This window comes from Tauraco erythrolophus, unplaced genomic scaffold (assembly GCF_009769465.1).
Source record: "Tauraco erythrolophus isolate bTauEry1 unplaced genomic scaffold, bTauEry1.pri scaffold_48_arrow_ctg1, whole genome shotgun sequence".
NCBI classification, from domain to species: Eukaryota; Metazoa; Chordata; class Aves; order Musophagiformes; family Musophagidae; genus Tauraco; species Tauraco erythrolophus.
Genome location: NW_028238617.1, coordinates 142,639 through 165,114, shown reverse-complemented (window position 1 = coordinate 165,114; position 22,476 = coordinate 142,639). Strand labels below are relative to the sequence as shown.

At 70.0% G+C, this 22,476-nt stretch overlaps 3 protein-coding genes across 6 annotated transcripts; 1 reads left to right on the top strand and 2 right to left on the bottom strand.

Annotated features, from left to right (window-relative positions):
• Positions 1–1,173: 1,173 nt before the first annotated feature.
• Positions 1,174–3,384, top strand: ZNF740 (zinc finger protein 740). 4 transcript variants are annotated; one of them, XM_086630777.1, is made up of 7 exons: positions 1,174–1,214; positions 1,764–1,895; positions 2,430–2,516; positions 2,612–2,683; positions 2,823–2,946; positions 3,025–3,143; positions 3,220–3,384. In XM_086630777.1, the coding sequence occupies exons 1-7, from the start codon at positions 1,197–1,199 to the stop codon at positions 3,307–3,309; spliced, it is 642 nt and encodes a 213-aa protein (XP_086486903.1). In that variant the 5' UTR covers positions 1,174–1,196; the 3' UTR covers positions 3,310–3,384. The 4 variants fall into 4 exon arrangements, with proteins under 4 accessions (XP_086486903.1, XP_086486904.1, XP_086486902.1 ...); XM_086630778.1 differs by having other exon boundaries at positions 1,191–1,372; positions 2,442–2,516; XM_086630776.1 differs by having other exon boundaries at positions 1,191–1,372.
• Positions 3,385–5,370: 1,986 nt separating this feature from the next.
• Positions 5,371–13,188, bottom strand: ITGB7 (integrin subunit beta 7). Its single transcript, XM_086630743.1, has 14 exons — positions 13,039–13,188; positions 11,839–12,040; positions 11,017–11,187; positions 10,692–10,933; positions 9,672–9,830; positions 9,373–9,468; positions 9,206–9,295; positions 8,960–9,100; positions 8,235–8,425; positions 7,585–7,808; positions 6,830–7,052; positions 6,308–6,549; positions 5,528–5,688; positions 5,371–5,433 (listed from the first exon to the last, which is right to left on the bottom strand). Exons 1-14 carry the CDS (start codon positions 13,186–13,188, stop codon positions 5,371–5,373), a joined length of 2,355 nt encoding a protein of 784 aa, XP_086486869.1.
• Positions 13,189–15,287: 2,099 nt separating this feature from the next.
• RARG (retinoic acid receptor gamma) lies at positions 15,288–20,474 on the bottom strand. Its single transcript, XM_086630742.1, has 8 exons — positions 20,330–20,474; positions 17,806–17,954; positions 17,489–17,630; positions 16,958–17,118; positions 16,689–16,865; positions 16,402–16,606; positions 15,803–15,961; positions 15,288–15,457 (listed from the first exon to the last, which is right to left on the bottom strand). Exons 1-8 carry the CDS (start codon positions 20,472–20,474, stop codon positions 15,288–15,290), a joined length of 1,308 nt encoding a protein of 435 aa, XP_086486868.1.
• Between the last annotated feature and the right edge of the window lie 2,002 nt (positions 20,475–22,476).

Genomic DNA, 22,476 nt, shown 5'->3' with positions numbered 1-22,476 from the left:
CCCGCTTCCTGCCGCCCCCGCCGGAAGCGCTGGCGGGGGGGGCGGGTGCTTCCGGTTCCGGGTCGGCGGCGGCGGTGGAGGAAGGGGGGGGCCGCGGGGCCGCGGCTGTTTGTAAACTTGTCGGTGCGGCGGGCGGCGCGGAGCGGAGCGCGGAGGGGCCGCGGCAGGTACGGAGCGCCGCGGCGGGGGGGGCGCGGCCCGGCCCGGCACGGCGGGGGCCGCCCGCGCGCCACCCCGGGCCCGGCCGCGCGCGCCGCCGCCTCAGCCCCGCCCCCACCGGGCGGTACCGGGAGGGGGGGTGGGGGGAGGGGGAACCGGAGGGCGGGGGGATGGGGGCGATAGCGGGGCGGGCCCGGCGCGCAGGCGCGGTGCCCCCCTCCCCCCCCGCCCCCCCGCTCCGGGAGAGGCGGCCCCTCCCCCAGCGGGGTCACCCCTCCCTTCCCGGTGTGACCCCCCCCCGGCGTGACTCCCCCGGTTCCCTCCCCCTCCCGGGCCCCCCCGTGTTCCCCCGCCCCGGGCCCCCCTTACACGCCACAGGCTCACCCCCCCACCCCGAGACCCCCCCCGGGTCACCTCGTGCCCCCCCCGTGTCACTCCGCACGTGCACGGTCACCCTCACCTCCGGGAGCCGCCCCGCCCCCCCGTCACCCCCCGGGACACCCCTTTTCAGGGTCACCCTGGCCCCCCCCACCCCCTGTCCGTGCCCTCGCCCCCCGGAACAGCTCCCACGGACCTCAGGGTGTGCCCCCGCTCCAGTGTCACCCCCTGCCCCCCCCGGTGGCATTGCCCCCCCTACTAGCCCATCCTTTTGCCCTGTCACCCCCACACACACCCTCTAGACCCCTTCTCTGCGCACCTCCCCCCCCTCTAGTGGCGCCATTCCCTCCCAAACTGGGCCACCCGCCCCCAGGAGCCACCTTCTGTCCCCCACAGCCCAATTATCCCTGTGGGCCCCCCCCTCCCATAACCGTCCTCTTCCTCCCCGCAGGCGAAGACCCGCAGCAGCAGCAGCAGCAGCAGCGTTGTCCCCGTGGGGAGCGGCTCCCGCCCCGGGGGGGGGGATGTCCCCCCTCTAAGACGCGGTGGGGGCAGCTGCCCGTCCTGCCCGCCCTGCCCACCCTCACACCCCCCCAACCCCCCCCCCCCTCCCCCCGGGCTTGAGGAGGAAGCGCCTCGCCGCGGCACCGGGGGCAAAGATGTCGGCAAAGTGGCGGGTACTGGACGAGCCCGGCAAAAAAAAAAAAAAAAAAATGCTTAAGTGACCCGGCCCTTCCGCCCGGTAAAAAGCTTCCCGGGGCGAGCGTTAAGGCTCCGGAATTGTCACAATCCGTGTGTCCAGGACAGACAGACAGACACACGCGAGATGGCTCAGGTAATGAGCCCCACTTCTCCCACCCGTTCCCCGGGACCCGCAGCCCAGAGGGCCGGGGGGGCGCTCGGCCCGGCCGCTCCCCCCCCGCCGGGGACCCCCGCCACCCCGTTGCCCTCCGCGGCCCGCCGGTGCCGGCGCGGCTCGCCAGGGATCGCCCAGCTCTCCCCGTAGCCATTAGGTCCTCGCCGGGCCTCCCGGAAAAGGGGGTTGGGGGGAGGGAGGGGGGGCGGCTCGTGCCTCCCCCCCCTTCCCGCCCTGCTCTGGCGCCCGCCGGATGGTGCCCGCTCTCTGTGCCCCGCCGGGGGCTGGATCCGGTTCTGGTGCGTGTGAGGGGCGGGGGCGGGCGGCGCGGGCGGCGCCGCAGCTGGGCTGCTCTCCTCTCCCCCCGCAGGCGAGCCTGCTGGCCTGCGAGGGGCTCTCCGGCGTCTGCCTCGTGCCCACTGTCGCCAGCAAGAAGATGATGCCCAAGCAGAGCGCCAAGCCGGGCGAGAGCAGGGAGAGGGGCAGCAGCCCCGACGTGCTGGTACGGCTGCGCCGTGCTGGGGCGGGGTGGGCACGGGGCGGACACGGGGCTCCGAGGGAGGGAATTCTGTCCCTCGGGTGTGACGTGGCCCGTCTGGAATTTGGTTTGGCCTCCCTTGGTTCGATTTGGTTCGACTCTTCCTCCCCTGGTTCGATTTTTCCTCCTTTAGTTTGAGTCTTCCTCCTCTGAGTCGATTCTTGCTCCTCTCATTCGACTTTTTCCCCCTGTAATTCGACTTTTTCCCCCTGTAATTCGACTTTTTCCCCCTGTAATTCGACTTTTTTCCCCCTGTAATTCGACTTTTTTCCCCCTGTAATTCGACTTTTTTCCCCCTGTAATTCGACTTTTTTCCCCTGTAATTCGACTTTTTTCCCCTGTAATTCGACTTTTTTTCCCCCTGTAATTCGACTTTTTTCCCCTGTAATTCGACTTTTTTCCCCTGTAATTCGACTTTTTTCCCCTGTAATTCGCTTTCCCCCCTTTCCTTCCATTTTCCTCTTTTAATGCCGTTCTCCCCCTGTCTGGTTCCTCGAGGCTCTCCGGCAGGACGGCGACAAGTCCCGCAGCCGCAAGGAAGAGGAGCCGGCCGAGGTGTCGCAGCCCAAAAAATCCCTCAAAAAGGCAGGTCGGGGGTCCCCGGTTCCGGGGGGGGGCAGAGGGGAGGGCCATGAGGCAGAAGCGGGCGCGACTGACCCAGCCCTCCCTCCCCGTGCCAGCGCCGCAAGCGGGTGGCCGGTGCCAAGGGACCCAGCCGCTCCTCCCGGAGAGGATCCCGCCTCGGCAGCCAGGTTTGCCGCCGTGCAGGAGGAGGAGGAGGAGGAGGAGGAGGATCTCCCGAGCTCCGGCAGGCACAGCACGGCCGGGGAGGGGAGCTCCGGAGGGCGGACCTGCCCCCCCCCCGCCCTGACGGGGGTCTCTCCGCCGCAGGTGGTGGTGATCGAGCAGAACGGCTCCTTCCAGCTGCGCATCCCGAAAAACTTCATCTGCGAGCACTGCTTCGGCGCCTTCCGCAGCAGCTACCACCTCAAGAGACACATCCTCATCCACACCGGTAGCGGGGGGGGGATGACCCCGCCCTAACGGGCACCGAGGGGTTTAATTCCCCCCCCTGAGTGCTGTGCCCCCCCAGGCGAGAAGCCCTTCGAGTGCGACGTGTGCGACATGCGCTTCATCCAGAAGTACCACCTGGAGCGCCACAAGCGCGTGCACAGCGGGGAGAAGCCGTACCAGTGCGAGCGCTGCATGCAGGTACGGCCGGAGCCGCTCCAGGGGGGCTGGGGGGGGCACGCCCCCCCCTTGGACTCACAGCCCCCCTCTCCTGCAGAGCTTCTCCAGGACAGACCGGCTCCTGAGACACAAACGAATGTGCCAAGGTTGCCAAACGAAGACCCCCGATGCACAGCTGCTGCTCTAGGAGCCGAGCTGAGCCCCGGCGCCGGCCGGGAATGCCGACGGCAGCTCCGGGGGTGGTTGTTTTTCCTTCCTCCTCCTCCTCTCTTTCTCCTGGGCCTTCACCCCTGTTCCAGCTGCCTGCCGCGGGCACGGGGAAGAGCCGGCGGCGCACCCAGACTTCGGCTGATGGCACTGCACATAACTTGGAAGATGATCTGGAAAAACCTTCCCGGCTGGCAGAGACCGCAGGCAGCCGCCTATAAACCTGCCCTTTATTCCTCCCGCCCCCATTTTATTCCCCAGTCCTGCCCCCCCCTCTCAGGAAAGGCTCGGCACCCCGACCCGGCCTAAGGCGGAGCGAAACCGGGACACTTCCTTGTGGCTGTGCCGGGATCGCACCGGCACCCGCCTCTCAGGTAGGGGGGTGCCGCAGGGAGGAACCGTTTCTGACCCTTTTTGGTGGATTTTTGAGAAAAAAGTAGGAAGAAGGACCGTGGGCAGGGCTGGCACTGCGGGGAGGGGCCGGCCGGCCCAGTGGGGGGCTCCACGGCGCTTCCCCTTTCCCCGCTCCGCGGCCCCGCGGGGCACTCGGGGTTCTCTCCTCCGTCGCCTTTGCCTCTGCCCCCGGCTGCCGGGGGGGCCGGTGCTGGGGCACGCGGCGAGCCGGAGCCTCCCCCGGAAATGGGGCCCTTGGCCGGAAAACCCCGATGCCGAGGGGGAGACCCTGGACCTGAACCAGCCCCAGAGCCCCGGGGGGAGCAGGGGGGGCCACGGAGAGACACGCCCCCCCCCGGCTCCCGCCCTCCTCCGTGCCGGGGCAGGGGTCACTCCCGCTCACCCCTGAGCTGCGTTTTGGCGATGCCAGAGAAGAGCCGGGCTCGGGACAGCAGCGGAGATGCCAATGGTGCCTGGCAGCTCCCCCGGCCCCCCCCCAGCACAGACTGTCCCGCAGCAAATGCTCCCGCGCTGGGGGGGCCAAGGGGCTGAATTCAGCTGCCGCTTCCCGCCCCGCCCCCCCCAACTCTTGACTTCTGTACCCCGGCCCTGGCACTGCCAGGAGTGGCGGGTGCCACCGGGGGGGGGTGTTTTGTGCCATCTCCGTTGATGCCGTGGTGGGACACCCCAACGGGTTGGAGCCGCCCCCCCCCCGGCAATAGCACTAGAGACAGGGCAGCTCCCGGCGTGGGGCCGCAGGCAGGAGCTGAGCCCCCCCCACCCCCCCAGTTCCGTCCCTGTCGGCCTTTCGTGTCGCTCCGCGCTCCGGGGGGGCCAGGACGCGCTTCTGGGGCCCGGGGCGGGGGGGTCGGATGCTGCCCTGGCGTGGGAAAGCCGGGGGGGGGGCGCTGAGTGAAACCGGGAGCGAAACCGGCAGCACGGGGGTGTCACCGTCTGCACCCGCCAGGGCAAAAGTGCAGCGGCTGCATCCAGACCCCCCCGGGACCCACCCCCCAAACCCGGGGATGGGGCACGGGGACCCCCCCCGGCTTCATTTTTGGGGTGTATTTGGTTTTGGTTTTGGTTTTTGTTCACTTCTTTTGCTATGGGGAAAGGGGGGGCGGGGGGGTCAGGGTGTGGCCCCGGGGGGGTGGGGGGAGGGTCAGGGTGCGGCCCCCGGGGCTGACCCTGCGTCACTGTTAAACTGTAGTTTTTTCTAAGCTGTCCCCAGCGTGTCCCCCCCTCGCCCCCGGCCGCAGCGTCGGTCCCCCGCCCCCCCAGCCCCCCCCCCCCAGCCTTTAGGGTTATTTAAATAAAAACTCGTCGTTTTTTTTCTTTTTTCTAACCCAGGCTCCGCTCCGTAACGGGGGGGGGGGGGGGCGGGGCGCGGAGGGGAAGGGCGAGGGAGGGGGCTGGATCCAGCCGGGACCCCTGTGTGTCCCCCCCCGGCTGAGGGGTGCTGGTGTCACATGGGGGGGACACGGCAGCGCCTTTTATTGAGGGTCTGCAAGCGGGGGGGGGGACACACGGGGGGGGGATGGGGATGGGGCAGGACACACGGGAGAGGAGGGACACATGAGGGGGGGTCCCTGGGGACAGAGCAGGGTGGGTGCTGCGCCGGGTGCCTCCGGGGGGGCCCCGCTGCCCCTCACCCCGGCACGTAGCCGGGGTTGACGGTGGTGGTGGTGGCACTCTTGAAGAGGGGGTTGTCCTGTGGGGAGAACACGGGGGGGGGTCACGGCCCTGGGGCGGGCAGGGGGTGGCCCCGCTCTGGGCACCCGGGGGGGGTACGTGGGGACGGGCACCTCGGTCCAGCGGGCGCGCTGCCGTTCCTGCTGGAAGCGCCGGTATTCCCGCCGGTCGTGCAGCTCCAGGGACAGGCGGTACAGCCCCAGCGCCAGCAGCCCCAGTGCCACCGTCCCGGCCACCAGCCCGGCCACCAGCCCGGCCGTGCCCACCGCCCCGCCTGGGGGGTGGCAGGGCCTGGGTGGGCGCCTGGGGTGGCCAGGGCCCCCCCCTTTCCCCCCAGATCACAGGGTCCCATAGGCTCAAAGGCCCCCCCCCTCCACCCAAGGTACCGGGGTGGCCAGGACCCCCCCCCCACCAAACCACAGGAGCCCACAGGCTCAAGGCCCCACCCCACCCCAGGGTCCCATAGGGGTGAGGAGCCCCCCACCCAGCCACAGGGTCCCACGGGGGTGAGGACAACCCACCCCCCCCCAAACCACAGGATCCAGGCCCTCCCCACCCAAAGGGTCCCATGGGGGTGAGGACCACCCAAACCCCCAAACCACAGGATTCCACAGGCTCAAGACCACCCCCCCCCCCCCCCCCCCCAGGGTCCCATGGGGGTGAGGACACCCACCCCCCAGGTATACAGAGGGGGTGTGAGGTCCCTTAACCATGGGGGTCTCATGGGTGCAAGCACCCCCTCTCCCTGGCCGTGGGGTCCCGTGGGGTGCAGGGACCCCCACACACTTCAGGCAAGGTGCCCTTTGGGGTGCAGGGACCCCCGGGCAGAGGGTCCATGGGGACATGGCATTCTGGGGGGCGGCACAGGGTCCCTGGGGTGCCGCCACACTCACCCTCCTCAACCCAGACAGTCAGCATCACCTCCCGGTCTTCGTCCTCCTCTTCCTCCTCCTCCTCGCTGCCCCCCGCCTCGATGAGGAAGAGGAGGATGCGGCCGTCTTCAGTCTTCTCCCGGCACCAGGCATGGGGGTCCGAGGGGGGCGTGAGCAGCACCCGGGTACTGACCCGGGCACAGACGTGGCTGCAGTTCCCCCGCAGCGGCCCCCGCCCGAAGGCGCTGCAGTCGGCGCAGTCCCTGGGGACCCCCCGGCCCATGGTCAGGCCATGGCCTCAGCGCCCCCCCCCACCCGTCCCCATGTCCCCCCAGCAGCCCCATCCCTGTCCCCATCCCCACACCCCCCCACAAAGCCTCCCATCCGCTCCGTGCCCGTGTCCCATCTCCATCCCTCCAGCCATCCCATCCCCTCCATGCCCATGTGCCATGTCCCACATCCCCATCCCAATCCCAGTCTCTCCCCATGCCCCCAGTCCCCTGTCCCATCCCTATCCACACCCATCCCCTGCTGGGGGCTCACCGGAGGCGCTGGCAGGGGGTGCGGCAGGAGGGGCAGCGGGCGCAGAGGGGTCCCAGGTAGCCGGGCTGGCACAGGCAGCTCCCGCAGACGCAGCGCCCGTGCCCGCTGCACTCCCGGCCGCGCCGCATGCAGCCCTCCCGGCCCAGGCGGCACCCGCAGCCGCTGCCCCCGAAGCCCTCATGGCACTGGCACGTCCCGCACACGCACTCGCCCCGCTGCGGGCCTGGGCACAGGGGGCATCCAGTGGGGACAGGACTCCCATGGGGACGGGATCCGTGGGACAGGGATGCACGATGGGGACAGGGACGGTGGGGAACAGGCACGCGATGGGGATGAGACCCCCGTGGGACAGGTGGTGGGGACCCGCGGGGTCAGGGGCATGTGATGGGGACAGGACCCCCCCCATGGTGACAGGGACATGTGGTGGGGACAGGACACCCAAGGGACAGGCAGCGGGAATGGGACCCATGGGGACAGGGGCACGCGATGGGAACAGAACCCCCCCCCGGGGACAGAACCCCCCCTGGGGACAGGGGCACACAATAGGGATGGGACCCCTCACCAAGGGTGCCAGGGGCACGCGATGGGGACAGAACCCCCCTGGGACACGCAACAGGGCCAGGACCCCCCCAGGATGCACAATGGGGACAAGGACACACAGTGGGGACTGGGACCCCCAGAGGTACAGGACAGGACCCCCCCCCAGTGATGGGAACCCCAAGGCCGGGCCCCCCCATGCCCGCCATGCCCCCCACCTCCACAGGGCAGCCCGTCGTGACGCTCGCAGGTGCTGCTGTCGCACTGGCACAGGGTCCCGCTCAGCCCGGGGGGGCACTCGCAGGCGCCGCAGATGCAGCGGCCCCTCCCGCTGCAGGGGGGCCCGGTGCTGTTGGGGGGCCGGCAGCCCCCTGCCGCCTCCGCCGCCTCCGCCGCCGCCCCCTCGCACTCACATCGACGGCCCCGACGGCCCTCTGGGCACCTGGGGGGGGGTGGGGGGATCAGCCCTGGTCAGCCCCACGCCACCCCACGGACCCCCCCCGTGTGCCCCACACCACCCGACATCCCCCACTGCTTCCCCATCCTGCCCCACTCCCCTGTCTTGGCCCTTCGCCCCTCACAGTGCCCCAGCAACCCCCATCCCACCACACCCCCCAGACCCACACCCCACCCCCTTGCCCCCCCTCCGCCCCACAGACCCCCAAACTGCCCCCTTGCCCCCCACCCTCTCCCCTAGTCCATCCCACTGCCCCTCATCCTGCCCCATGGATGATCACCCCTCCTTCTGGACCCCCATCCTGCCCCACAGACCCCCCCCATTGCCTCCATCCTACCCCACGGACCCCCAACCCACTCCATGGACCCTCATCCTGCCCTCGGACGCCCCCCTCCCCGTGCCCGCCAGTACCTGCAGACCCCACAGAGGAGGGCACCGCCATGGCAGAGGGGGGCCTGGGGCTGGTGGTGGTGGGTGCAGGGGCACCCGCAGAGGGTGTCCAGCTCCAGGCTCAGCTCCTCGGTGAAGCCCAGCACCCGCAGCCCCACCCGCTGCCGGGACCCCAGGCAGGCGCCCGCCCGTACCCGCACTGTGAAGGTCACCTGTGTGAGGGGACACCCATGGCACGAGGGCACCCATGGCACGGGGACACCCGTGACACAGGGACACCCGTGACATGAGGGTACCCATGGCATGAGGACATCCGTGGCACAAGGATGCCCATGGCACGAGGGCATCCATGGCACAGGGATGTCCATGGCATGAGGGCACCCATGGCACAGGGACATCTGTGGTACAGGGACGTGTGGCACAGGGACACCCGCAGCATGGGGACACCCGTGGCACAGAGGGATGCACGGCCGGGTGGCACACACGGACATGCAGGGACGTGGGACGAGGGGACCCGGACGGTGCAGGACCAGCCCCTGGGGGTGAGTGCAGCCATGGGGCTCTGCCCCCCCGCGGGTCCCCCCTGTCCCAGCCCTGTCACCCCCAAGGTCCCCCCATCCCAGTCTGGCACGCCCATCCCTGCCCACCGCCCGTGGGGCCGTGGCCTCCCCCGTGCCCCCACCATGCCCACACTGTGCCTGTGCCCACGACCCCCCGTATCTCCCCCGCCTCTCTTGTCCTCCCACCTCCTGGTTGACGCGGACGCCGGCACAGATGCCACCGTGGGGCTGGGGGGGGCTGGGAGGGCCCCCACAGTGGGACTCGTAGCTGAGGCTGATGCCAGGGGGCAGCGGCGAATGCTGCAGCTCCACGGTGGACGAGAGGCTCTGGGGGGGGATCACCCACGGGGGTCAGCAGCCACCGACTGACCCCAGGGGCAGCCACCCCATTCTGGGGGGGCACCTGGGTGTCCCGTGTCCCCCCCCACTCACGTTGTAGGCATCAGCAATGAGCTGCACCACGTTGCTGGAGTCCTCCCGCAGCTCCCCCACCACCGACTTGGGGATCAGGCGGCTCAGCTCCTGTGCGGCACAGGGTCAGGAGGGGCCGGGTCCCCCCCAGTGACACCCCCCACCCAGGACCACCTCCCCCCGCTCACCTGGTAGATGGGCACCGTGGGACCCGTCACGGCAAAGATGGGCTGGATGTTGGCGGCTGAAAGCACCTGGGCCAAGTGTCCCACTGAGGGGTAGTCCTGGGGGGGTGGTGCATGGGTGGTGGGGTGATGGGGTGGTTGGGTGTTGGGGTGGTGGGGTGGTGGGGTGGGTTGGGTGTTTGGGTGGTGGGGTGATTGGGTGCTGGGGTGTTTGGGTGTTGGAGTGCTAGGGCTGTGGGGTGCATGGGTGCTGGGCACATGGGAGCCACCCCCAACCCCCCTCGCAGCAGCCAGGGACCTACGTAGAGGTGGCTCTTGGCGTAGACGCCGCTGGCGTCGAGGTGGCAGCGGGTGTCGCTGGGGAAGACGATGCCGCCCAGTTTGCCGTCCCCCGCCGTGTGGAAGGTGTCGTCGGAGGCGAAGACCAGCAGGCGGGTGACCGGGCGCCAGCCGATGAGCTCCTGGGGAGGAGCAGCGTGTCGCGATGGGGGGCACGCCGGGCTTGCACACGTGCATGCGCACCGGCATGCTTGCATGCACGCTTACACAGGCTTTTGCATGCAGGCATGCTTGCACGCACGCTTGCAGGCAGTTGTGCTTGCTTGCACAGTTGCAGGTGCTTTTCCAGGCAGGCATTGCTTGCACATACCCTTGCACGGGCTTTTGCAAGCAGGCACGTTTGCACACACACACTCACACGTTCTTTGGCATGCAGACATGCTCGCACACGCTCTTGCAGGCAGGCATGCTTGCATGCGTGCTTGTACATGCTCTTGCATGCAGGCACGCTCATGCATGCACTGCTCGTTTGCAGGCAGGCACGTTTGCACACGCCCGCAGGCAGGCACGCCTGCATGTGCTCTTGCACATGCTCTTGCAGGCAGGTGTGTTTGCAGGCACATTCTTGAGCACGTTGGCAGGCAGGCACACTTCCACACGCTCCTGCACGTGAGCACGCCTGCAGACATGCTTGCTCGTGCACATGCATGCACTCCTGCAGGCAGAAACGCTGGTGTGTGCACTTGCAGATGCTCTTGTGTCTCACAGGCAGGGCTGTTTGCACGCGCTCCCAGGCAGGCATCACACATGCTCATGCACATGTGCTGCTCGTGCACTTGCACGCAGGCACGCTCATGCATGCACTGCTCATACTCGCACGCAGGCACGCTCACGCACCCGCTGCTCGTGCACCTGCATGCAGGCACGCTCATGCACACACGCTGCTCATGCACCTGCAAGCAGGCACACTCGCGCAGCGCCCACTTGCACGCAAGCACCCTGCCCTCGTGCCCCCCCTGCCCTCGCGCCCCCCCGCCGCTGACCTCGCAGACGGCCACCTGCACGATGGCATCAAAGCCACCCTCGGGCGCGTCCAGGTTGCCCGAGATGCGCTGGCGGCTGACGCGCTCGGCGAAGGCGCCGGCGTCGGCGGTGAGCGAGAGGACGTGGCGGAAGGCGACGGGGGGGTCACAGGGCTCCCCCCGCGCCGGGCAGGGGTTGCGCAGCTTGGAGGGCACCGTGCTGACGTAGGGCAGCACCGTCTTGTCCACGAAGGAGCCGAAACCTGGTGGGAACCAAGGGTTTGGGGTCGGGGGAGCGCACGAGCCCCCCGCCCTCCCCCCCCTGGGGGTCCCCCCGTGCTCCCACCGATGCGGACGGAGGGGGTGACGTTGCGCAGCGCGGCCAGGAGGTCGCTGCCCAACTTGCGGACGTTCTCCAGGTCGTCCCGCATGGAGTAGGACAGGTCCATCAGGTAGTAGAGGTCTACTGGGTGCCCCTGCGCCCGCCGGAACCGCACCTGGAAGCTCTGCTCCTCCCCTAGGGAGGGGGTCAGTCGGTACCCCCCGGCCAAGGGCTCAGCTCCCCCCACCTCCCACCGGCACCCTCCCACTCCCCAGCACTGGCTTCTCCATCTCTCCAGCCCTCCCTCCATCCGTCCTCCTTCTCCAGCCCTCTCCCCCTCCATCTCCTACATCCCTCCAACCATCCCTCCCGCTGTCCCCCATCTCTCCCTCTCTCCATCTTCCCATCCATCCCTCCATCCATCCATCCATCCCTCCCTCCCTCCCTCCCTCCATCCATCCCTCCATCCATCCATCTCTCCATCCATCCCTCCATCCATCCCTCCAGCCAGCCAGCCCTCCATCCATCCCTCCATCCATCCCTCCATCCATCCCTCCATCCATCCCTCCCTCCCTCCATCCCTCCATCCCTCCATCCATCCATCCATCCATCCATCCATCCATCTCTCCATCCATCCCTCCATCCATCCCTCCATCCATCTCTCCATCCATCCCTCCATCCATCCCTCCATCCCTCCCTCCCTCCATCCATCCATCCATCCATCCATCCATCCATCCATCCATCCATCCATCCATCCATCCATCCGTCTCCCATCTCCTCCTCCCTCCACCTCCCCCTCCATCCCCCTTCTCCACCTCTCCCCTCATCTCCTCCCCACCCCCTCACCAGGCCGGAGCAGCAGCTGGACGTGTTGGGGCCGCAGCTGGGTGGGCCCCCCCCGGTCCCCCCCGGGCCCCCACTCCTCATCCTCCAGCACCCGCACGCTGCCGCGGGGCTCCACCACGGCTGTGGGGGGGCACCCAGCGCGCTCCAGGACCTCCCGCGGGGCGCAGCGGGTGGCTTCTGCCTGCCCCCCCTGCGTGAAATCCTGCACGAGATGGGGGTCAGTGCCAGCACCCCCTGTCTGGCCCTGCACCCATCGCCCCGTGCCCCACACAGCACCCCACACTGCCCTGCACCCATGCCCCTGTACCCACCCCCCTGCACCCACCCTCCTGCACCCCGCATCCCCCAGTACCCACCCCCCCTGCACCCCACATCCGCCAGCACCCATCCCCCCTGTACCCCACATCCTCCCTGTGCCCCATAACCCCCTGCACCCCACACCTCCCCCGCACCCACCCCCCCCTGCACCCCACATCCTCCCTGCACCCCACAACCCCCTGCACCCCATACCCCCCCCTGCACCCACCCCCCTGCACCCCCACATCCCCCAGCACCCACATCCCGCGCCCATCTGGCACCCCGCACCCACGGCCCAGCACCCCGCGAGGGGACGTGGGAGACGGGCGGGTGCCGCGTGTCCCGTCCCCCCCCCGGCTGTTTGTCGCTGAGGTTTTGCTGCTTCCTGGTGACAAACCGCAGGTCCAGGGGGGTGGCGGGGGGGGTCACGCAAGGGCTGGGGGCGGGGGGCACCCACCGGGCCCTACTGCACACGGCAGACCTGGGGACCCCCACGGGGACAAGGGGACCCCCGGGACGATGGGGAGCTTCAGAGCAAGGGGGCGGGGGTCAGGGACAAGGGGGGCCCCGGCACATTGGGGACCTCCGGGGAGCCTGTGCCCCCCCCGCACCCCATGGCACAGAGGGGCCCTCGCGCCTCACCGGGGGGGGGGGAACCGCCCCCCCCAGCCCCCCGCGACCCTGGGGGACACCAGGGCCCCCCCGCACTGCACCGCCCGCCTGCAACACCCCAGGGACCCCCAGGGACCCCCCAGCACCCCAGTCCCCCACCCTGTGCGCCCCCCCAAGCCACCCCACGGCCGCGGGGATCCCCCCCACTCCTCGAGGGGGACCACGACCCCCAAGAGGGCGGGGAACCCCCGAAGCCGGACCCCGGTTTGGGGGGGGGGTCCGCGCACTCACCGGGTCCTCGCACCAGGCGCAGCGGGGGTGGGAGCGCACGCACGCCTCGCAGGACCCCCGGGGCTCGCAGGACCCCCCCTCATCCGCCCCGGACCCCCCCGGAGCCGCCAGCAGCAGCGGCAGCAGCAGGAGCCCCCCCGGCCGCCCCATGGCCCCGGCGCTGCTGCTCGGAGGCGGGGGGGGCGGGGGGGGCAGCTCCCGGGGGGGCGGGGCCGGGGCCGCATCCTGCCCCGGGGCAGGGGGGACACCCCGCAGGTGCGGGCCCGAGCGGCTGCGGGAGCCGCGCCCTGACCCCCCCCGCCACCCTGGGGGGAGGGGGCGCGGCACCCAGGGGTGAACGTCGGATGCTGGGGGGGGGGTGGGGGCAGGAGCACCTTGGGGGGGTCGGAGTGCGGAGGGGGTGGCAGGGACACCCCGGGGGGAGGGGCTCGGGTGCCGGGGGGGCGGCAGAGGCTCTGCGGGCACCGGTGGGTCGTGGCCGAAGTCGGGGGGGGGGGTGGGGGGGCACAGGCTGGGAGGGGCAGGGGGGGGTTGGGGGCTGCGGGCGGGGGGGGGGCGGCTCCCCGGGGGGTGCCGGCGGTACAACGGGGTGGCCCCGCCACCGGGGGGGGGGCGGTATGGGGGTCCCGGTGTGGCTGCATACGACCGGGGCGCCCCCCCGCGACCACCGCGGGAACCTGCAGCCACCTGCCCCTCCCCCGCCCCCCCACTCCGGGGTGGTCCGTCACGCCGGGGGGGTCCCTGTCCCTTCTCCCGGGGTGTCTCCCGCTGTCCCCAGGTGACCCCACTGCCCCACGGGTGATCCCCCTCCTTATGCCCGGGGGGTCCCCAACTGTCCCCAAGGGAGGCGATGCCCCCCCTCATCCCAATCTGTCCCCATCATCCCGGGAGGGTCCCTCGATTGGCCCAAGGGTCCCCTTCCCCCCCCGCGTGGTGCCCCTCCCTGGTGCCCCCCCCAAATGGACCGGACCTCCTAAATTTCCATCACTTTATTTTGCAAAAATAGAAAAGTCCCGTTCCCCCCCCAGGGAGAGGGGGGCGGGTGGGCTGTAAACATGGCGGGGGGACGCCCCCAGCACGGGGGGGGGGGGGGGGGGGGGGGGCGGGGGGGAAGGGGGGCAGCAGGGGGCAGCGGCGGGGGGACCCCCTCCCCCAAGGCCGGGGGGACCCCGGTGTAAACGCAAAGGAATAAATAACGGGTGAAAAGTGCTGCCCCGGGGGGGGCACCCCCCGTGTAGTGTAACAGGACCCCTCCCCGAGGGCTGTGCCCCCAAAATGGGGGAGGGCAAACTGGGGGGGCAGGGAGCCCTCCCATCCAGCCAGGCTGGAGTAACAGACATTTGGGGGGGGGGGGGGGGGCAGAGAACAGTTTGGTCCCAGGGACAGTTGGTTGGGGGGCAACTGCTCCCCCTGTAAAGCTGCCCGGGGGGGGGGGGGGGGGGGGCACCAGGCAGTGCCCCCCATGGCACTGGGGTCACTGTGACTATGGCTTGGGACTCCCGCAGAAATACTGGGGGACCTTGGGGGGGGTCACTTTGTGCCCCTCATCTTTGGTCTCTATAGTGTTCTGTGCTGGGGGGGGGGGGGGCGGGGGGGGATTTTGGAGTCCCCCCCACCCCAACAGCATCAAAAAGCAAAACCCGCAAGCAGCCCCCTCCTACAGAAAATAAACCAGCACATAAAATGCACCCCCCCCACAGGGGGGGGGGGTGTCCTTGCCCACACCCCAGCAGTGTCCGAGAGGGGGGGAAAATGAGGGTAGCCCCCCCTCCACATCCACCCATCCACCCTGTCTCCAATAAATAAAGTCCCGGATGCCTGTGTCCCCCCCCAGCTCGGTAAAGGGGGGGACACGGCAAGGGGGGGGAGAGCACCCCAGGGGCATCAGGCATTAATTTGGGGAAGGGGGGGCGATTTCTGTCCATCGTTGCCCCCCTCAAATTCCCCCCCCCTCCCCCCCCAGTAAAAGGGTGAGGAGGTGGCAGCGGGGCTGCGGGGGGGGGGCTTTTGGCATGAAGCTGAGGTTGGGAGGGGGGCTTGGACCCCCCAGCTTAAGGCAATAGCTGCGCCACGGGGTCCCCCCCGGGCTGGCTCCGTCAGTCTCTGGAGCCCCCCCAGACATGGGGGGGGGGCACCATGGGGGCTCCCCCTCCCCGGAGCAAGGAGGGGTCCCTGGAAGGCAGTCAAGAGTGTCCAACCCCCGCGGAGGCTCACGGAGCCCCCCCCACCCTGGCAAGGGCAGGTGGGGGCTATGGGGAGGCAGGGGGGCTGTCCTGGGGGGTGGGGGGCTCCGGGGGTGGGGGGGGCCGCGCTGCCTCCTCCTCCTCCTGGAACATCTCGGGGTTCTCCAGCATCTCCCGGATGAGGGGGGGCATCGGCCCCGGGATCTCCATCTTCAGCGTGATGGCTCGCTCTGCGCCTGTGGGACCCCCCCGCCGGCGTCAGCCCCTCTGAGCACCCCCCCGCCGCGGGCATCACCGGGGGAATCCCCCCACCCACATCCCTGCATGCTTCCCCCCTCTCCCCCCCCAGAAGCCCCTCTTCGCCATCCCTCCAACATGTCTCCCCCCCAAACAGACCCCTGTGAGTGTCCCACCCCTGGAGTGAGACCCCCACCCCCCTCGAGCCTCCCTCAACCCCCCCCGCCCCCAGCCCCCCTGAGCAGCCCTGACGTTTCCCACTCCCCCTTCCCCACGAACACCCCCTCTCTCCCTGCCATGCCCCCCCCCTCCGCCCGCACCCCCGGCCCGGGGGGCCCCCCCACCCTTGGTGCTGATGCCGCGCAGGTCCGTGATCTTCATCAGCATCCGGGGGAACATGTGGGGCTGCCGGGGGCGGCGGCGCCGGGCGTACACCCGCAGCGCCTCCAGCAGCGGCTCCTGCAGCCGCTCCACCTTCTCGGGCTCCTCCAGGTCCATCCGGTCTGGGGGGGCACAGGGGGGGGGTCACCAGCCCCGTCACGGCTTCTGGCCTGTGCCCCTTGGTTGATGGTCACGCCGGAGCCAGTGTCTGGGGGGTGTCCCGGGCGTCCCCACTGCCGCCCGTGTCCCTGCTGTGTCCTGGCCCAGGGTCCCCGTGTCCCCATGTCCCTGATACTGTTCGGACCACAGGCCTTGTGTGTCCCTGCTGCGTCCTGGCATGGAGGTGCCCGTGTCATCACCACCTCCTGGCCCAGAGGTCCCGTGTTCCCACATCCCTGCAACCTCTGGACCTGGAGGTCTCCATGTCCCTGTATCCCCGTGTCCCCACGTCCCCACTGCCTCCTGGCCCGGAGGTCCCCATGACCCACATCCTCCTGTCCTGGACATCCCCGTGCCCCCACGTCCCTCCTGGCCCCGAGGTGCCTGCGCGCCCCTTCCCCACCTCCGCAGATGAGGCAGATGGCACTGAGCAGCCCCGTCTCGGTGTCGTCCATCTGCAGCGGCAGCAGCTGCCCGGCGAAGGCGAAGACCAGGTCGGTGAGCGGCCCGAAGCCGGCGTTGTGCATCTGCGTGCGGTTCAGCGTCAGCCCGTCCGAGAAGGTCATGGTGTCCTGCTCCGGCGTGTAGCGCGTGCAGATCCGCAGCATCTACGGGGGGCACGTGGTGAGGGGGGGTTAGGACTGGCGCGGGGGCCCCCCCACCCCACCAGCAGCCCGCCCGGCCCCTCACCAGGATGTCCAGGCAGGCGGCCTTGAGCAGGGTGATCTGGTCGGCCATGCTGAGCGCGGTGAAGCCGGGCAGGCGCTTGGCAAACTCCACGATCTTGATGATGCACTTGGTGGCCAACTCGCTGAACTTGTCCCACAGCCCCAGGTCCAGCTGCACCCGGTGGTCGGCGCTGGAGTTCTGGGGGGGGACACACGGACGGGACACAAGCCATGGGGCTCAGCCGTGGGTCCGCGGGCACGGTGCCCCCCCCCCGTACCCCCCGTGCTCACCGTGGTGTACTTGCCCAGCTGGCAGAGTGAGGGGAAGGTCTCCTGGTGGGCTCTGCTGACCTTCTGCACCAGCTCCTCCAGCTCCGGGCTCAGCTCGTAGCTCTCGGCCACCACCTCCTCCTTCACCTCCTTCTTCTTCTTGTTCCTGTCGTTACGGACGGCTGCGGGGGGTGGCATGTGGGGGTCAGGGGGGGTTTGGGGGTGCCCCCCGCCCCCTCCCCAGGCGGTGTTTCCTGCCCCCCCGCCCTTCGCCGGGGCGCAGGGACAGGATGCGTGAGCAGGATATCCACATATAGCACAATGCAGCCGGAGGGGCTGCCAAGGCCCCCCCACCCCGGGGCGGGGGGGCACCAGCCAAGGCCACCCCCTTGCCCCAGCCACAACTCCCCCAGGGGACGGGGACGTCCCCACCACGAAGGTGCCCAGCGCAGAGGCACAGACCCGGCAGGACCTCACTGATGCCAGGGGGGGCACAGTGGGGGGGGGGTGTGTGTGTCCCCACCCCGAGTGCCCCCCAGGACCCCGGCGCACCTTCCTTGGACATGCCGACCTCGAAGCACTTCTGGAGGCGGCAGAACTGGCACCGGTTGCGCGTCACCTTGTTGATCTGGCAGTTCTTGTCCCGGTGGCACGTGTACACCATGTTCTTCTGGATGCTGCGGCGGAAAAAGCCCTGGGGGGGGTACATGCATGGGGGGGGTGATGGGGGGCTGCTGGGGTGCCCAGTCCCACGGCTCCCCACTGCCTGGGGCGCTCCCAAGTGACAGCTCCCCAGTGTCTGGGGGGAGTCCCCACTCCCCCGGGGAGGTTTCCCCGTGCCTGGGGGGGTCTCCGTGCCCCCCCCTCACCTTGCAGCCCTCGCAGGAGCTGACGCCGTAGTGGTAGCCCGAGGACTTGTCGCTGCAGACGAAGCAGGGCTTGTAGACGCGGGGTGGGGGGGGTGGTGAGGGCGAGCTGGGCACCATCTCCTCCACGCTGCGGCTCTGCGTCTCCACAGCTGCGGGGGGGGTCAAAGGGGGGGCGTCAGGGAGCTGCTGGAGACACCCCCTCCCTCCTCACAACTGGCATGAGATCCCTAAGGCTGGGAGATGCCACTCCCACGTTGCTGGCTGGGGGAAACTGAGGCACGGCAGGGGCAGGTAGGGGACTGGCTGCCCCCTCTCTGCTTGTGTGGGCCACGGGGGTCCCCGTGGGGTGGGGGCGGGGACAGGGAGCCCCCCCAGCTGTCCCCAGGGAGCAGGGTCCATGCCAGGGAGGGGGGAGTGTCAAGGGACAGGGGACCGTGGGGAAACAATGAGGGGACACAGCATGGGGGGGGGGCACAGCCCAACACCCTGTCCCCATGCCCCTCAATTCCTCCATGTTCCCCCCCCTTCCCGGGGGACCCCCCATCCCCAAAACACAGGGGGGGGTTGGGGGGGTCCCAGCCTCCCCAACTCCCCCCCCCGGGGTGGTGGCAGAGGGGGTGACAGCAGCGTCACAGCTGGGGGGGGGGGCACACGCAGACCCCCCCGCCCCGCAGCCCGGGCGGGCAGCTGGGGGTGGGGGACGGTGCTTTTTTTTTTTTGGCGTGTTTGTGTTTTTATAAAAAACGCCAGAATTGCTGAAATTGAGGAAATTCCTGCCCGCGCCCGGCGTCAAACAGCCCATTTATAACCGGCCCTAAAACGGTTGCAGCTGGGCCGGGGGGGGGCACACGGGGGACGGGCAGGAGCCCCCCCCCCGCACACGCATGTGCACACACACACGCACCATGGTCACCCGAACACAAACAGCCCCCCCACCCCAAACCACCCCCGCCCTGGAAATGAAACCGCAACCGGTGCCACACCCTGTGCCACCCCCTCGCACGCTCACCTCGCACGCCCCTCGTGCGGGGGGGGGGACAGCGTGTGTGGGGTCCCTCCCCCCCCCGCAAGACCCTCCCCAGCCATGGAGACAGGCGTGGGGCACCCCAAGGGGGGGGGGGGCCGGATCTGCTCCCCCCCGGGTGCTGTTGGTGCCCCACAAAGGGTGCTGGGGGTTGGGTCTTCTGAGGGGGGGGCGCATTGGGGTCCCCCTCCGCGTGCCTCAGTTTCCCCATCGGAGTAAGAGCTGATTTTTAAATTTTTTTTTTTTTGGGGGGGGGCTGACCCAAATCCAGGCACTCGCCCCCAAAAAAACAGCACCCTGAAAGCGCCCATGGGGGCCACACCCCATTGGGGGGAGGGAGGTCCAACACTGTGGGGACCCCCCCAGAGCCCCCTCCCCCCGCAGCTTTCTGAGCCTGTCTCCGAGGGGGGTTCCCCCCCCCCCCCAGCCCTCCCCGCGGCCTAATTTAAGGGGGGGGCGGGGGGAACACCCCTGCAGCCGGGGAATGCCGCCCCGCCCCATGCTCGGCTGAAGGGGGGGCCCCTCCCAGCGCCCCCCCGGCCCCCCCGGGGGGGTGGGAGGCGGTTTTGGGGCGGCCCCGCAGGGGTTAAGTGCCACATTGGCAGCGGCGCTGGGCGGGTGCACCCGGACTGGAACCAGTCGGGCCGGGAGGGGGGAGCCGGGGGGGGCCGCCCCGCCTGCGGGCACCGGGGGGGGGGGGCCGATGGGGTGGCCTGGGGGGGGGTCCCGCTGTGTCGCCGGACCCCGCCGAGGTGGCGGGACCCCTCCTCCCCCGTGCCCCCCTCAGGGTGTCTGTGCCCCAAATCACTGCCAGATTTCCGCGGGGGGGGGGGAGGCGGCAGCGGGGGCGCACGGGCCGCCCCTATGGGCCTCCCCGGCCCCGTGGGGTATCCAGCCCCACAGCGGGTCCTTACTGCTGCCCCCCAAAGGGTCCGGGACCCCAAATCGGGTCCGAATCCCCCCCCCCAAGGGGGATCCTTTGTGGCCCCCCCCAAAAGGAATCCACCTCCCTGTGCCTCCCCAGAACCGGGTCCCCACTCCCGCACCCCCAAAGCGGCTCCGAGCCCCTGTGCCCCCCCAAACCTGGTCCCATCCTGAGCCCCTCGCGCCGTCCCCCCAACCCACTGCGAGCCCCCCCCCCACCCCTCCGGTCCCTCCTGGGCTGAGCGCTACCGGGACGGGAGGGGGTGTCCAACACCCCAACACCCCCACCCTCCACTCCCCCCCCCGCACAGACCCCACTTCCCCGCGCACTTACACAGCCCATACACCCCCCTCCCACTCGTACCCCCCCCATTTTCCACACCCCCCACGCATCACCCCCCCCCCGTTTCCACACCCACGCGCGTCACTCGCAGTCACACCCCGCCCCCCCCCCCCGAACCACAGACACGCACACCCAGACCCACGCACCCCCCCCCCCCTCGGGCACACGCACCCGCTCCCGCGCACCGCCCCCCCGCCCGGGGCAGCGCGGCCCCGGCGCCCCCCGGTCCGTACCGCGGCGGGCGGGCGGCGGCCAGGCGAAGGGCGGCAGGGCCCCGCAGCGCGGCCCGTAGCCCGCCTTGCGCAGCGCGCAGGCCCCGCGGTTCGTCACGTCGTGCAGCCGCCGCGGCCCCGCCGGCGCCGCCAGGCAGTCGTACATGGCGGCGGCACCGAGCGCCACCGGCCGCGGCCCCGATCCCGGCCCCGCGGCACAGCGGCCGGCGCGCGGCGGGGCGGGGCGGGGCGGGGCGGGGCCGGGGGCGGGGCCGGGGCGGGGGCGGGGGCGGGGGCGGGGGCGGGGCGGGGGCGGGGCCAGGCGGGGGCGGGGCCTGGGGACGCCGCGGGGACACGCGGGGGGAGGCGGGCGGCGGCAGCGCGTCACATCGCGTCACATCGCGTCACACCGTGTCACACCGTGTCACACTGTGTCATACTGTGTCACACCGCGTCATACTGCGTCATACCACGTCACACCGCGTCACACCGCGTCATACTGCATCAAACTGCATCACAACGTGTCACACCGTGTCACACCATGTCATAGAGTATCATACCGTGTCATACCACGTCACACCGTCACAGAGTGTCACACCGCGTCACACCGCGTCAAACTGCGTCACATCATGTCACACCGTGTCACACCGTGTCGCACCATGTCATAGAGTGTCACACGGTGTCACACAGTGTCATACCATGTCACACCATCACATAGAATGTCACACCATGTCACACCGCGTCACACCATGTCATACTGTGTCATACTGTGTCACAGCACGTCACGGCATGTCACAGTGTGTCATACCATGTCACACCATGTCATAGAGTGTCACACTGTCACACACGGTGTCACAGTGTCACACACACATCCTGTCACACCCTGACACCGTGTCACACACCGTGTCACAGTGTCACACACCATGTCACAGTGTCAGTGTCACGCACAGTGTCACGGTGTCACACACCCACCCCGTGTCACATGGCGTCACATGGCGTCACACACACAAACTGTCACGAGCACACTGGCACACCCAGTGTCACACACCCAGTGACACACGCAGAGTGTCACAATGTGTCACATGCCCCCGCACACCCCCCAGGAAGGAGGGTGTGCCCTGACCTGCCCCCCAACCCCCTCTCCCTTGCCCCCCCCCAGTCCCCCCAATCTCCCTGGTCCCTGTGTCACCCCTACACAGTCCCTCCCCAGTCCCCCCAGTCTCCGGTCCGCAGGTCACCCCCTCCCCAGTCCCCCTGTCCCCTCCCTAGTCCCCAGGTAACCCCCCAGCACCAACCGGGGTGATGGATGCTGTGGGGACACCCTGCGTCCCCCATGTCCCCCTGTGCCACCCCATGTCCCCCTGTGCCCCTCCCATGTTCCCCTGTGCCACTCCCTGTGTCCCCCCATGTCCCCCCGTGACCCCCCATGTCTCCCTGTGCCACCCCACGTCCCTCAATGTGTGTCCCCCCGTGTCCCCCCGTGTTCCATCCCTGCGTCCCCTGCGCGTGCCCGTCCCTGAGGCCCTCAGGACCCGCTCCAGGTCCTGGTGCCACGTGGTGGCCCCCCAAGGACCCCCCACCACCCCACTCCCCCCCCGCAGCCAAAAGGTCCCAATTAGCCCCGGCCGCCCGCAGGTAATTAGAACCAGCAGCTGCGCCGCCCCCCGGCTGCTGGTGGCCTCGCGCACCCCCGCACCCCCCCGCACCCCCCGCACGGGGCCATTCCGGAGGGGCCGGGCAGCGGGGAGGCGTGTGGGGGTGTCCGTGCGGGGGCGGCACGAGGGGTCGGTGCCAGGCTTGCACGGGGTGGGCGCTTCTGTGCAGGCGTTTTGCACGGGGCAGGGCTGGTGCCAGGCTTGCACGGCCGTGGTGAGCCACACGTTCCCTCTGTGCATGTGCTCACGCTCGCGTGAGCAATTTGCACTCCAGGCGTGTTCCACATCCTGCTGGCAGGGCAGGGGGATGCCACGGAGCCCCTTGCACACGTGTGTGTGAGGCCTGCTGTTGTGCCCCTGCCCACTGTGAGTCACACGGACCCGTGCCCCAGAGCATCACAGCACAGCGGGCGTCACACCAAGGTCTCCGGGGCATCGTGGGACACACGGCACCATGCCAACATGCGTGTGCCCCCGTGTGCGGGGGGCTGGAGGGTGCTGGGGGCACCAGCA

What these genes read in the sequence shown, in the direction of transcription:
- ZNF740 (XM_086630777.1), top strand. An exon ending in CCAAAAAATCCCTCAAAAAG is followed by an intron (nt 2,517 to 2,611) that starts GCAGGTCGGGGG and finishes TCCCCGTGCCAG; the next exon opens with CGCCGCAAGCGGGTGGCCGG. An exon ending in AGTGCGAGCGCTGCATGCAG is followed by an intron (nt 3,144 to 3,219) that starts GTACGGCCGGAG and finishes CCTCTCCTGCAG; the next exon opens with AGCTTCTCCAGGACAGACCG.
- ITGB7 (XM_086630743.1), bottom strand. Translation starts at nt 13,188, where the DNA reads ATGGGGCGGCCGGGGGGGCTCCTGCTGCTGCCGCTGCTGCTGGCGGCT. An exon ending in GCGCCTGGTGCGAGGACCCG is followed by an intron (nt 12,041 to 13,038) that starts GTGAGTGCGCGG and finishes CATCTCGTGCAG; the next exon opens with GATTTCACGCAGGGGGGGCA. An exon ending in CTCCTCTGTGGGGTCTGCAG is followed by an intron (nt 7,809 to 8,234) that starts GTACTGGCGGGC and finishes ACCCCCCCCCAG; the next exon opens with GTGCCCAGAGGGCCGTCGGG.
- RARG (XM_086630742.1), bottom strand. Translation starts at nt 20,474, where the DNA reads ATGTACGACTGCCTGGCGGCGCCGGCGGGGCCGCGGCGGCTGCACGAC. An exon ending in AGCTGGGCAAGTACACCACG is followed by an intron (nt 16,866 to 16,957) that starts GTGAGCACGGGG and finishes GTCCCCCCCCAG; the next exon opens with AACTCCAGCGCCGACCACCG. An exon ending in CCGCCTGCCTGGACATCCTG is followed by an intron (nt 16,607 to 16,688) that starts GTGAGGGGCCGG and finishes TGCCCCCCGTAG; the next exon opens with ATGCTGCGGATCTGCACGCG.